The sequence below is a fragment of the Peromyscus leucopus genome, chromosome 20, assembly GCF_004664715.2.
Source record: "Peromyscus leucopus breed LL Stock chromosome 20, UCI_PerLeu_2.1, whole genome shotgun sequence".
NCBI classification, from domain to species: Eukaryota; Metazoa; Chordata; class Mammalia; order Rodentia; family Cricetidae; genus Peromyscus; species Peromyscus leucopus.
The window spans coordinates 40,638,198-40,652,665 of NC_051080.1; the positions used below are offsets into that span (position 1 = coordinate 40,638,198).

At 40.8% G+C, this 14,468-nt stretch overlaps 1 protein-coding gene and 1 non-coding gene across 2 annotated transcripts in view; one reads left to right on the forward strand and one right to left on the reverse strand.

The window, feature by feature from the left end:
* Sdc2 (syndecan 2) overlaps window positions 1-14,468 on the forward strand; it is a 118,685-nt gene that overhangs the window by 85,989 nt on the left and 18,228 nt on the right. The window contains exon 2 of the mRNA XM_028893772.2: window positions 10,127-10,238. Coding sequence (XP_028749605.1) covers window positions 10,127-10,238 — 112 coding nt within the window. The remainder of the gene's footprint in view (window positions 1-10,126; window positions 10,239-14,468) is intronic.
* Window positions 898-1,002, reverse strand: LOC114709807. The gene has a single exon (XR_003736987.1). It is a non-coding gene; the product is annotated as a U6 spliceosomal RNA (small nuclear RNA).

The following is a 14,468-nucleotide window of genomic DNA, read 5'->3' on the forward strand; positions in this document are numbered from 1 at the left end:
CTCTTCAGATAAAGAGCACAGACCAGGACCTGGCACAACAGGATGGCATTCATTCCACCCCTTCTCTATCTCTGTTAACTTTTACTTATTTATTGAGAAGTTCATGTATGTATACAATATGTTTGATCAAATCAACTGCCCAGTCCCTCCCCAAGTCTCCCATAATCCTGCACCACTTCTCCCTCCTAATTTCATGGGCTTCTTTTTTTATTTTATTTAATTCACTGAGTCTGTTCAGTACTACAAGTATGTATGTGGGAGAGGGCCATCTGCTGGAACATGGACAACTTGTTAGGGGATATATCCTTTAAGAAAACTGCTTCTTCCTCCCCCAAAGATGATCCAGTCTTGGAGTCAACTTCTTCAACTGGCAATAGCTTCTCCCCTTCCCCATTCATGTGGGAGCTTTTGACTGGTTTGATCTTTTACAGGTCTGTGTATGTAGCCACTGTGAGTTCCTATGTCTAACAGCTGTCTGGAGAACAGATTCTCAGTAGTTCTCTGCAGCCTCTGATTCTTAAAATCTTTCTGTCTCCTCTTTCATGGTGATCCCTGAGCCTTGGAAAAAGGGTGAATGACATAGTTCTCACATTTGGGGCTGTGCACTCTATAAGTTCTTATTCTCCGTGCTCTGACTAGTTGTAAGCCTCTGTAGTAATCAGCTTTTCCTCAATAAGACATTTCTCTTGTGAGGATTCCTTTCCAAAACCTTTTTGCTTTGGGATAGCCCAGTTCATGTGGCTGTCAGTTCATCCCGTGAGAGGCAAGTCTGTGTGATAGGGAGCTCTTCCTCCGTGTCACATTGCAGTTTGGGAGGCTCTCCTCATATGGTCTGTGCTGGACTTCAGCCTGAGTCCTGCAAGGTTTCTTTTGGTCAGAACACTTGTAAGAATGATACAAAATACAGACTGTCTCCTGAGTTTGTATGTCATCTTTGCACAGGGGGTGTGCTGAAATTGTCTGCATCATATCAGTTTTAATATGTGCTGTCAAACTGAACACTGGGTTCCACAGTAGACTCAAACAGCTTAAAATCTCTCCCTGGTTTTTCTATCAAGGAAACCACTTCTTTAAAAGCTGTTCGGACCTCCTCGTTTATTTTATCTGACTAAAGTTTGGTCAAGAACACTTCCTTTCTATAATGAGAAGTCACACAGAGGTTTGGGCTATGAGTCTGGGGGAGGTTATCAGAAGATGAGTCATCGATCCCTTGGGCACATAAAACTGTGCTTTCTGCTAGATGCTCATGGCTGTCATTCAGAACAGCTGTTTCCATTCTACCTGTAAAAGCACTGTTCTTATCTAACTTTTGGATTTATTGCTTATTTTTCAGCTTTATTGCCTTTGTTACATTGTAAATGTGTTGATTTAGATTTTTTTCTAAGTGTTTTTTTTTTTTTTTCTCTTCTGGGTGTTAGTGTGTTTTCAGTCTTTACTATAAATGACTAGTTGCAAAGGCTGTCTTCTGTAAACAACTCCTCCCCCAAAGATGATCCAGTCTTGGAGTCAACTCAAGCTCCCCTGTGATCAGCAGAAGTGGCTCCAGTTGCAGGTAACATCTGTGTCACAGCAAGGATCCTGAAAGCCAGGAGCAGGTCAGACACTGGATAGCTACCTGGCATCTGAGATCTACAGGTGTCAGGAAATTACACTCAGGTCCTAGAGTCAGGTTAGAAGTCAGCTTGTTATCTGGGGAACCAAGCAACTTATCTGTAAGTTAAAATGAATTTTTCTGCCTGAGGTGACAAGGAGCAGGAAGTAGCTAAAGCAAATTGGCAGTTAGTTCCTGGACTGCTGTCTGTTTTATTAGATTCATTGCCTTTATGACCTTAAATGAAATGGATCAGGAGTAGTCTGAGAACTCTTCTGTGATCCTGGCACACTTTCCATGATGCTGTCTGCAGATTCTTTTATGTGTTCTTGTGTGTGCATGCATACTTATGGGGGTGTGCATTTATGTATAGTCATTCCTTAGAAGCCTCCACCCTGTTTGTTTGTTTTGTTTTTTTGAGACAGAGTTTCTCTGTGTAGGCCTGGCTGCCCTGGAACTTGCTCTGTAGACCATGCTGACCTCTTAACTCAGAGATTTGCCTGCCTCTGTCTCCTGAGTGTTGGAATTACAGGCATTGTATAAAGTATGGAGATGACCTCTCTAGGGTATAGTTGTGGGAAAGGTTTTATTTTAGATATGAGGGAGAGTACTGCCAGAGGCATCTAGAAGAGTCCAAAGTAGGGAAAGTATTATACTCAACATGGCCAGCAGACTGAACCAGGCCATGGCAGGAAATAGAGGGGGAAGAATGAGAGAGGAAGACAGGAGATGAAGATAACATAGAGAGAGCAAAGAAAGGAAAGCCGAAGAAGACCAAGAGAGCGCATGGCTAAAATGGAAAGGTTATATAGGAATTTGGAGCTGGAGTTTAGGGTAGGGGTGGTGTGAGAAGAGCCACAGGTACTGATTGAGCCTGGAGACCATCACTCTCTTTGGTATGGTAATAGGCACCACAGTTAGCCATCTGTCATGGCAGTAGACACCACTGTCATTCTTACACTTAAAATATTTCTTTCTATGATAATTTCTGAGAGAAGACCTATTTGCTCTAGTAGTAAAAGTTTTCAAACTTCCCTTCCTTTTCTCTCCCCATCTCCCCCCTTCCTCCCTCTATATCCCCTTCTCCCCTCCTACTTTCTCTCTTCTTTCTTTTCTTTCCTTCTCCCTACCCCCCATTTTTTGTTAGAAATGGAGACTCACCGTGTAGCCCAGACAAGCATTGAGTTCATGGTTCTCTTGCCCCTTCCTGGGACCACACACTCCATTTTGAAGCTCCTTAAAACCTAGGGTGATTTCTGAAGGTTCTGAGCCTCTGTTAGTTAGCACTGTTTAGACAGCACAGGATTCTTTGTACAGCAGCAATGGGTGCTGTACTTTGCTTCAATATTGACTGAAGCATCAATCTGACCTTTGAAGTCAAGGTCATTTCCATTGTTCTGTCCCATAGGCTTCCCATGGCATTCTGTCATCCCTGATTTGGGTGGAGAATGCACATGAACCTAGAATTGTAGGTGTTGAAAAACTCCTTAGAATGGGTTATTAATCTAAACCAGAGCATGTTGGCTTCCTGTGCTTGGCTTAGAATCTGTTCTATGATGATAGTTTTTACAAAACACTTATGAATAAGAAATAAACTCCAAATATCTTTCCTCCATCTCCTGCCAAACTATACCAGGAAACAGTATCTCATTACTTCTGTTAGGATTTCTTAATACTGACCTTGAATCTTTAAGGTTCGTCTCACAATGCTTCTATTTTTATCGTAGTCTAAACTGTGGTCATATGGATATCAAAATAAATACTGGAATATTCTAGCTTGGGAAGGGGAGAGGCAGCAATACTTACAATAACATATCTACAAACATCCCGCTTTCCTCTGCTATTCCAAAAAAGGGAAAAGGCAGGAGGTGTAGAACATCTGCAAGTAATGGACATTTTCCTTTTGTGTGTCATGCATATTCATCATAACCCACTCGCCACCAGGCACTGCTTACTGTGCATTGCTTTGGAGATCCCTGTTTCTGTTGCCGACAAATTTGACTCAACACAAAGGGTGCTCCCTTCTTCCCTGGCTTGGGACTCTGAAGACATCACTACAAATAGAAGTATGGCTTGCCAGTGTATTCTGTTCGTGTTTTTCTTTCATCGCTTGGTCACCTTTTCTGTTGTGGTTGTTAACAAAGAAAAAGACTCTTATTTTGTTTAGTATGAGCAATAAGCCAACTTGTTTCGGGAAAGGGTGTGTGTGTGTGTGTGTGTGTGTGTGTGTGTGTGTGTGTGTGTGGTGTAGTGTTGGGGATTGAACCCAGGACCTTACACATGCTAGGCAAGTGGTCTATCAATGAGCTACTTCCTTAGCCCCAGAAGGATACTTTTAAAAAGCAAATATATTATTAAGATTTATAAACCAATGCTTTCAAAATTCAGCAGTTACAGAAGGGCAATAAGTGAAAATTGTCTCCAGATGGAATATTTTGCTTTTAATAGTTTCCTCTGTAATTACCACAAAGCAGGAGCTGTGTCAAGAATTTAGGTGCAGAGGTTTAGATGTCTTTCTTACTTGGTTCCTTCAGTTAAATGTTCGCCATCATAAAAATGTGGCCTGTGAAAACCAACATATTATGTTCATAAGGTTTGGAGAATAGTATGCCAGGGATATGGCTGTCACCAAATGAATGAACATATTCTTACTTAATAGTATGTATGATCAAGGCTACTCATTGTCACCAGGTTTTAGATTAAAGAGATATGAGACTGGGGAACAGATATCCCATGTTGTGTATTCTGATGCATGGGATGGAGGGGGTGGGGAAAAAGGTGGCTTCAGATCATCTGGACCCAAAGTCTGACATGTTACTTTAAATTAGTCCAACAACCTAGGTATTGGGCCAGGCATTATTTCAGTAGAATCAATAAACAACACAGTTGGAAGCCAAATAGATTTTAGTGCCATATACACTGCATCGATGCAGTAAGGCACCTTTTTGAAAGCATTGAATCATAAATTCTAGTTAGTGTTCGTGAGCCACACAACACCCTGGCAGGGTATTTTGGTTTAGATAAAGGGTGTGTGTGTTGATTGTTGCACTGAACACTGTATTAAAGCACACTTTTATGTGAGAATTTTTGCTTAGGAAGTCTGACTGCTCTTGACTGGATGCAGTTCTTTGTCAAATGGAGAGAAGTATCCACAGTCAGTATCAAGCACTAATTCAGGGTTAGTTTTTAAAAGCTATTTTCAGCCATTTACACTTTTTTCTAAGACTAGCACTTTGCTGGCTCATTAGAGACATTTAGGTTTTGTTTTTTTTTTTGTTGTTGTTGTTGTTTTTGTGGATGAGAAAACTAGGACACTCACTATGCATCACTTTCTTAGCAAGTTAATTTCTTTCTTTCCTTACCCCCTTCCTTCTTTTGATGTCATTTTGAGACAGACTCACTGTGTAGCCCAGTATGGCCTGAAACTTGTTTTGCCAACCAAACTGACCTTAAACTCTGATCCTCCTGTCCCAGCCTCCTAGGTGCTGGGATTACATGGGTGAGCACCATCAGTGCTAGCTCATTGGAGGTATTCTTAATGAGTTGGGGCATGGGTATCTTTCCCAAGTCTTCCTCACAGTTTGGGGTAACTCTAGCATACACTTCTATAAAGGCAAGAAGGTGTTGATCTATTTTTCCCAGATGTGATGTCAACTTGTCTTTAAGAGGCCTAAAGAGTCAACCTGTCGGAAAAGTGGCTTCTCTATGTTGAATGTACTTGTTGTGCTGCCTCCCAGAGCACACAGATGGTAGGCAGGGGAGAGGGCACAGAAGACACTGAGGTAGGCTCCACCACTGACCTACACCCTCAACCAAGCTGTTTATTATTGTAAAAATATTTTTGTTAAAATACAGAATCAAATATTTTTCATATCATACTTTGCTCATGTTGTCTCTTCCACTAGCCTTCCCCTTCCTCCACACTCTTATTATCCAGTCAGGCACATGCAAATGCATGCATACACACAAACACACACCACTGAGCTTTCTGTGTAACTAAGAGCCTGTACTATTTGACATAGTTCTGTAGTATGAGTTTCTTAAGTATAGGATTTAAGAATTTCTTTCCTATGAAACTTCGCCTTTGACCTTGCCTTTTTCTATGAACAGCTCAGATGTAAGTATATGTAGGAAAACAGTGTAAGTCTGGAAAGCCGTTAGATAGTATCCAGGTCTCTGTAAACAAACCCTTAAAATGAGTGCTCATAAATATCCATGAGCATGTTCTTCTGTCATACCCACTACAATAAAGTACAAGAGTATCTTTGTCCAAAGCTAGGCAGAGAGTTCTTTCTGTTACATTTTAAAGATGAAGATATTTCTCAAAATTAATGAAAGGTGGTTGGCAATTGTGGCTCTAAGCAACCTTATTCTCCATGAGGGGAATTGGATCGGTAGGATGGTAGACAGAGAAGGAACTGTTGAGCCAGTTCCTCCTGGCTCAACCTGTAGCAGGTTTCTTCTTCATGCTACTTCCTTGCTTTCCACAGCTTCTTTTCTGAATCAGTATTCACATCTGCAGCAGCCAAGAGAGGGAAGGTCTGAAAGGCCTGCTCTGTTGTTCTTTGAACCCTGATAGCCAATAGCATAAGCTCTGCCTCAAGCCATGGCAAGAGTCAAATTAAACAGCCTGCATATGAAATCTTGCAGTCTGCTCCATGGCTAGTCTCTGTGCCTTTCCTCTCAGTTACTTTACCCAGTCACTCTGTACCACTGAGCCACTGAAGCTGTGCAGAGCATATACTGTCAAGGAGAGTGGATGTTAGGCTAGGTGGAAAATCGGTAGCTGCGAGTTCCCCTGTTCATGGCCTTAGAGAGATGCACATCACCAAGTCTTAAGGGAATGCTGGTGCATAATTTATTAGCCTTTTCAAGCATTTAAACTGCAAAATCCTTTACCAACACAGGGTGTGACTTCTTCAGAAATGACATTTGCCTTGTTTGGAACAGTGTTTCAGGGGGGATGGGGCAATGGGGAATTCATATAACATTATCTGCTGCAAGTGAAAAGGACCCTGCTTACTCTTAAAGTGTATTTTATAGAAGGATGTGGCTGGTCCCCACTGTGTTCTCAGCATTCCTGAAATCTGAGGGGGGGGGTGATTTTAATTTGATATCAAAGTTACTTGTACCCAAGAATGATGGAAAAACAAATGATTTTGGCTGCCTCCGAACACATTAGACATCTGGGCAACTGTGGGGGTCCCCAAACCTATGTCCCAGTTCAGGACATCATCTGTGGAAGGCCAGCTCCCCCTTTTACAAGTTTCCTATGAGGAAGAGAGAGGAATAAGGAATTTGTAGATAGAAAGATAGAGGAGATGAGACAGACAGAACACAAGATAGCTTTGGGAGGACCTGGATCAAAATCCACCAGCCCCTTCTGTTTCTTCAATATGGCTTTTTATAACAATGCCAAGGGGCATTGTTAGCATACCTCACAGCCAAGTGCAGACCCTTCCAAACACCTGGTAATCACGTACGCATGCATGCACGCACGCACGCATGCACGCACGCACGCACGCACGCACACGCACACACACACATGGTCAAGCCATCCCCTTATGCAGCCCTGCTGGGTAAAGCAAGCTCAGATCTTACTAGGAAGCCTCTGTGGACTCCCACAGGCAACACTGAGCCATCCTGGTGCTGCAGGACTGAAGCACTTCAAACAGATCTCTCTAGGTGTCTCCTGGCCCTGTCTCAAGTCCTATAGTAATCTAGACCCCCCAGTCACCTCTTAAGCCAGTGGCTTATCATAATACACATCATGCTTGAAATGTGATGTTGCTGGGATTCTCTGGAAGAATCCCACCTCCAGCCATTGTGACAGAGTGCTGTTCCAGACATCTGGATCATCTAACAACTAGAAACTTGGTTGCTACGTAAGAATGAAGTACCTCAGTATTAACCCTGCCATGTCTGGTAAATAGAGTGAAGTACCTCAGTATTACCACTGCTGTGTCTGGTACATAAGAATGAAGTAACTCAGTATTACCACTGCCATGTCTGGTAAATAGTGCTGTGGATATCACTCTATATAAATAAAACACTGATGGCTAATGACAGAAATAAACAAAAGAGAAGAAAAAAAAAAAAGAAGAACAGAGAAAAGCATGTAGAGAAACCACCACGTGGAAGCTATAGATTTATAAAAAAAAGATAAAAGAGCAGTTAGCAAGAAGCTGCACGGCCATACAGTTTATAAGTGATATAAGCGTCTGAGTGATTATTTATAAGTGGATTGTGGGACTGCGGGGCTTGGGGAACCTGGAGAGAAGCCCTCCAGCAACAAAATAGAGTGAAGTACCTCAGTATTACCACTGCTGTGTCTGGTACATAAGAATGAAGTAACTCAGTATTACCACTGCCATGTCTGGTAAATAGAATGAAGTACCTCAGTATTACCACTGATGTGTCTGGTACATAAGAATGAAGTAACTCAGTATTACCACTGCCATGTCTGGTACATAAGAATGAAGTAACTCTATTAGCACTGCCATGCTAGATTTCTTTGAGAGAGAGAGAGCAAAGAGAAAAATAAAGTGCATTTGATGTTAAGAAAAGAAAAACTGGTTTCTAAAATCTTTTTCTTTTATGACCCTGGGTCACCTAAGTAGAAGCAGTGCAAGGAAGTATGCGGCAGGCTACCTCACAGGCTTGAATTCATCTTTAACTATAAGGATCCTAGAGGTCTTGGGGTGTATGTTACTGAAACCTGAGTCAAAGGTGGCTTGAGCCAGTGTGATTTAGTAATCTCAGTTGACAAATATTTATTGAGCACACATGCACTTTGAGCTGGACAAAAAACAAGGTCACACAGGTTACTCAAGACCTATATCAACACATTGTTGTAACCAGAGGCAAGGAGAATACATATGATCCAATTAAAAATAACAGCAATCCTCTATCTTAACTGGTACATGAGTTACAAAGTCAAAAACAAGTTCACGACTAGGGGACATACAAGAAAATGGAGTCAGTTGCATGGAGCTACAGCATGCAGGAGTCCCCATTTAGTTTGCAAGCTTTAAGAATCAAAGTGTGGAATGATCAGAGGCTTGGAAACTGGTATTTTGTAGAACTGCCTCAGATTACATAGGGATGCTCTAACGGTGTGGCAGGAAAGCTCCAAAACATTCTTGGCTAGAGTGGAAGGGGTATTACTCATGCCTGCAAACCAACCTGCTAGAACCCAAATTCCTAAGGGCTTGTCCTCTGAATCTGTCAGTGTGATAGCTCAGACAAAGTGATTCACATCCTTTTTTGTTCATTGGCATCAAGGCCCGTGGAGAATGTGGGCTCACATTTAAAATCCTCCTGCCTCTCCAACCAGACCCTAAAACTTGAGAGGATAGAGTGCTGCTGTTGAGAGCCCATGCCTGCTAGTCTTCCCAGGAAGGTTCACTAGTATTGACTGCTAAAACCAAGTTTGATTTTTAGTAGAAATCTAATTGAAACCAACATAGTAAGGAAAACATTTTTTATAATTACTGTGAGAGACAAACATTCAATTTGATCATTAAAAACAGGATGATAATAATACATACTGCCTGTTCCCAAGTCAAACTTTGTTTAGAAGCTACTAGTCTGAGATACTAGTGGTAAAATATCAATTTACTAAAACCATTTAAAAAAGTTCCATCTCTGCTCTGTCTGCAGTTCATGCAAGTTACTCCTTTGGCAGAATTAGATGCATTTTAATAGTAACCTCTTATTGAAAAGCTGAGAAGCTGTGGAACTGAGATATTTGGTGATTGGATCCCTCTCCACATTAAGCCTGTGATTTTCTATCACCAAGTGCCAATAATACAGGAAAAAGTTTTCTTGTGGGTTTATCTGTGTTTGTCATTAAACTTTGCTAAGCCAGCAAGCCTGAAAAGTGGACTTACTACAGGCTCTTGCCCTTGGCAGATGAGCCCCACAGGCCCCGCTCCACTTAGGTTGCCTTGCCTGGCGTCAGTGTGGGTCTGGTCTGCACAGAAATCTCTGGACTACCCTGACAGCTAGGGAGCACTCATCTGTAGTGAGAAGGCCAAGCATGGCCAAACCTGTGAATGTCTTGCGTGTCTTGATGGGTCCCTATGTGATTATTTAGCCTAGTGTCATAATACCTTGCTTTATGTTTCCAAGAAAGTCTTAAATGATTTGAGTGTTCTGTAGCTTAGCTTTCTCCTTCAAGGAATCTCATTTGTGATAGAAAGAATGTCTCAGATGGTTTATTAACTTGGGACAAGAGATACTCAGGCAAGTTTAGTGGAGTGGAATGAATTAAGTCTATGTCAGAACTTGGATATCTGTTAGAAGATTAGGCCACATGAGCTTCCTTGGGGGCATGAGTGTGTGTGTGGTCAGCCCCTGATTTCATATAAGTTGCTAAGGCATAGTGCATAAGGGATGGCTAGACAAGAGGATTCAGAGCACAGCAGTAGGGGTTCAAGTCTTCAGTGCAGCATGTGCAAAGCTTGAACAGTAGACAAAGCAGAGCCTTTTTGTATTCTGACTATCTTGAATCACTTGTCTTTCTTTTCTCAGAGAGCAGAGCTGACATCTGATAAGGACATGTACCTTGACAACAGCTCCACAGAAGAAGCCTCGGGAGCATATCCTATTGATGACGATGACTATTCTTCTGCCTCTGGCTCAGGTAAATCTGCCTGGTGGATACCATTCTCTATGCCTGAGCATGCACATATTGCTGTGCCTTCTTCCATGACATGCACAGCATGTGTCATAGTCATGAAAAGTTTTGGAGTGCAAATTCTCATTCCTTATAACTTAAGCTATGAGATCTTGGCAATTTAAGTCTCAGTTTCCTCATTTACAAAATGGAAATATTTATTTATTATATATATATAATATGTACATTATATATTCAAATGTCTATATTTATAAATAAATATTTCCATGTATTTACCACATAAAGCTTTTGTAGGGATTAAAGAAGTTAAGATGTTAGCCTTAAATTTTATTGTTAAAATTTTCAGACTATGGTCATAGAAATCCTTTAAGAATCCTGAAAATATCAGTCTCATAAAATACCTGCTGTATTAAGTTAATATTATACTCAAAAACTAAAACTTACAGGCTTTTACTTGTATTGCTCATAAGTTGGAGGCACAGTGTAGCAGCTGGGTACTATAAAGGCAGCATTATATGTTTGACTTCTTTGGTGTATTAGTTATCTGTTGCTTCTGCAAAGTTGCCTAACAAATCATCCTAACACTCAATAGCTTGTAGCAATAGGCATTTGTTTAATTCATTATTCTGCAGGTTTGCCATTTAGCACTGGCTCCTCACATGTTTGCAGCTGAAGCTTGGCTGATTCTGACTTAGCTCTGTTATGTGTCTGGGAAAACTGAGCAGACTTGGCCTTAGTCCACATGGCCCTTCATTCTCCAGGTGGCCAACCATTTGTTCACAGAGTGAAGCAGAAATCTAATCCTAGACTTATAGCTTGGCACAGAATTGTGTGTGTGTGTGCGTGCATGTGTGTGTTTGTATGTGTGTGTGTATGTATGTGTTTGTGTGTGTGTGTATGTATGTGTTTGTGTATGTGTATGGTGCAATGCTAGGAGTTGAAGCCAGTATATTAACTTTATTATTCCTGTGACCAAGTTCCTGACAGAATTGTCACAAGAAAGGAAGGATCTCTTGTGTCTTGTGGTTTTAGAGAGTTTGTTTGGCCCCATGTACTTAGTGGAGCATGGCAATTGGAATATGTAATGGAGGAGGCCCTTCACTTCATAATTGACAGGAAGCAGATAATGTGGAAGGCAATGATGACTATGTATAACTTCCCAAGGCAAGCCCTGTTACCAATATCCCCTGCCTTCTAACGTTTCTACTACCTTGCAAAATAGCACCACTAGGTAGGGACCAGGTTTCCAATACATGAGTCTGTGGGGGCACAGTTCATATTCAAACCATGACACCCAGGGCCCCACGTTTGCAAACCACTGAGCAATGTTCCCAGCCTCAAGCTGTGTCTCTTAATGGAGGGAGCTATCATCACATTGCAGAGAATGCAGGTACAAGGGGGAGTAAATAAGCCTGGACATTTTCCCTAGTATATGTCACCTGGAAATGTTTTGCCTGTGCCGGGAATGCCTCCCAAGAAGCTGAGAAAAAGGAAGAGCTAAGCATGGAGTCAGTATAAACCAGAAATGTCTGGCTGGTAGCATGTAAGAAAGTCTTAGTAAGACCTTTTTTTTCTTAAAGTATTTATTACAGATTAGATTTAACTATGGTAACAGTTATTATGCTGAATATAAATGTGTGACAATGAGGTTGGCCTAGGTTTCAGAAGGCCCTAGAACAAACAAAAGTCAATTGTGCCTGGTGAAGAGCTAGATTTATTGTAACATGAATCTTAAAAGGTCTTATAATAAAAAAAAAAAAAAAAACCCAGAACCAGATATTGAGATGAAAGCTGAGAGATCAGAGAAGCAGAACAGCCAGCCACTAGCTTACCTCTACGAAATCCTCAGTCTCAAGAGAGGGAGTTCCTGTTTCTTCATGCCTTACATACCTTTCTGTGTCCTGTCATATTACTTCCTGGGATTAAGGTGTGTGTCACCACTGCCTGGTTCTGTTTCTCTCATGTAGCCCAGTGTGGCCTTGAACTCACAGAGACCCAGACAACTCTCTGCCTCCCGAATGATTAGATTAAAGGTGTGTGCCACCACTGCCTGACTTCTATGTCTAATTTAGTGGCTGACTCTGTCCTCTCATCCCCAGGTAAGCTTTATTGGGGTACACAATATATCACCACATTTCCCTCTTTTTTGTCTAAAATAATAAAAGGTTATAACTAATATAAGAAGAACTATATACAATAAGTACAATAAGTATTTTGAATATATACAGGCAAGAATTACATTAGCAATGCCCAATCTATTAACATTTGACAAATTCAGAGAAAATACTCCATTATTTATCTTATTTTAGTGAGTCCAAAATGTTGTACCTAATTCACTTTCTATCCTAACTTTATTACCAACTAAAAATACTTCTTGATGTCATTCAAACTCATACACCTTACACCTCTTTAGTGAGTTCTTTTTTGAATTTGTTAATGAGGAAAACTATAACTATCTAATCTTCAACCCCCTCAGGGACCCAAGAAGGAAATAATATTAACTGAGTAAGCAGGAAGTGCAAACAAGTGACATCCAAAAATTTGTGAGAAATGACAGAAACAGCTGGCTGCCTGGACAGTCACCCAAGGTTCTTCTGCAATGTTAGGGCATCCATCCATCTTCAGCCTACAGGCCTAGCATACCTGACAGACTTTTCTGTGAAGCAGGATTTTCTGAAGGGCTGTCCTACTTTGTCTTGGCAAGGTGCAGCAGTCCTTTTTTTGTGTCCTGCTTGTCCATTTTGGACAGCATACTGTCAGCATTGATGTAAGGTCACTTTCTTACCCAGTGGCTAACTTTGCCACAAGGAAAGTAAACTCCATATGTAGTTTCTTCAATGCCTATCATCTTCTCTGAAGTAAATTGGTACTGTGAGGAGCAGACATGTCTCATAGTCATAAGAAAAGAAAAAAAAAAACCTATGTTATTAAAACATCTTAAATGCTATATTCTATAGATCTCTGAAGTGTTTGAAGATGGCCTGTCTATCTAAAATATATTTCTGTTTAACCTTGAAAACATACCCAATATGACTACAAGCTTGATTGTAATGACTATTAACTTGCATTTCTTATATCCTGATTAGTTGGTAATAATAACTTTTAAGGAGTAGCAATTTGCATTACATTGTTAAATGAACTATATAGGTACAATACATTGAATGAGGTTAGAAATATTTGTACAGTATTTTCTAACAAAATCAATCTCAAATTTGTATCAATATGCATAATTTGCATACAATATACAAAAACTCAATCCAATGTAAAATATTTAAAACTAGTAGTTGCTTTTTAAAAGTAGATTCAATAATCTACTTTTTTTTTTTTTTTTTTGGTTTTTCAAGACAGGGTTTCTCTGTGTAGCTTTGCACCTTTCCTGGAACTCACTTGGTAGCCCAGGCTGGCCTCGAACTCACAGAGATCTGCCTGCCTCTGCCTCCAGAGTGCTGGGATTAATGGTGTGCGCCACCGCCGCCGCTGCCGCTGCCGCCGCCGCCAAAACCACCACCACCACCACCCGGCCAATAATCTACTTTCTTATCTTATATCTATAACCTCCCCTTTTTCTTTTCAGAGTAGATTCAATAATCTACCCTTTTATCGTATTATTTCTATATCTTTCTTTTTTAAGAGTAGATTCAATGATCTACCTTTTATCTATATCCTTTTTTTTCTTTTTTTAAAACAAGAACCCCAATCTAATCTCCTTGTTTAGCATTTTTTTTCTGACCACTATCAATTAACAACTTGTAACCAATCACCCTAAACAATGACAATTATCCATAACCCACTAAAAGACCAAAAACCATCCACCCCACCTCTTGGGAATGTGGGTGCGATTTTCTTAAAATTACTTCCTGCTGTCTGGGGGTGACAACATCTTTAGGGGATCCTGAAAAGAAAAATTTTGGGGTTAATTGTCAAGTCCTGGGAGAGGTAGCTGTGTCATTTGTTGTCTAGTCTCTGCATAATGCAAAAGTGCAGGGCTTGTCTCAAGTCCTTGATGGAGTAGTCTTTGAGGCTGGATCATCTCAGCTAGCTATCTCGAAATTGTCCTGAGCAGTTTATAGTCCAAAGCTGATCTTTGGGTGGTGTTTGTTATCTTAGTGGTATTATCATCATCCTGATAGAATCATTATTGTAGGGCCCCATCATCTTTTTGGAGACTTCAAAGTTGTTGTTAGGCATGGTCATGGTTCCCTGCAAAAAACTGATAGAGACTCAAACCCAAAATCA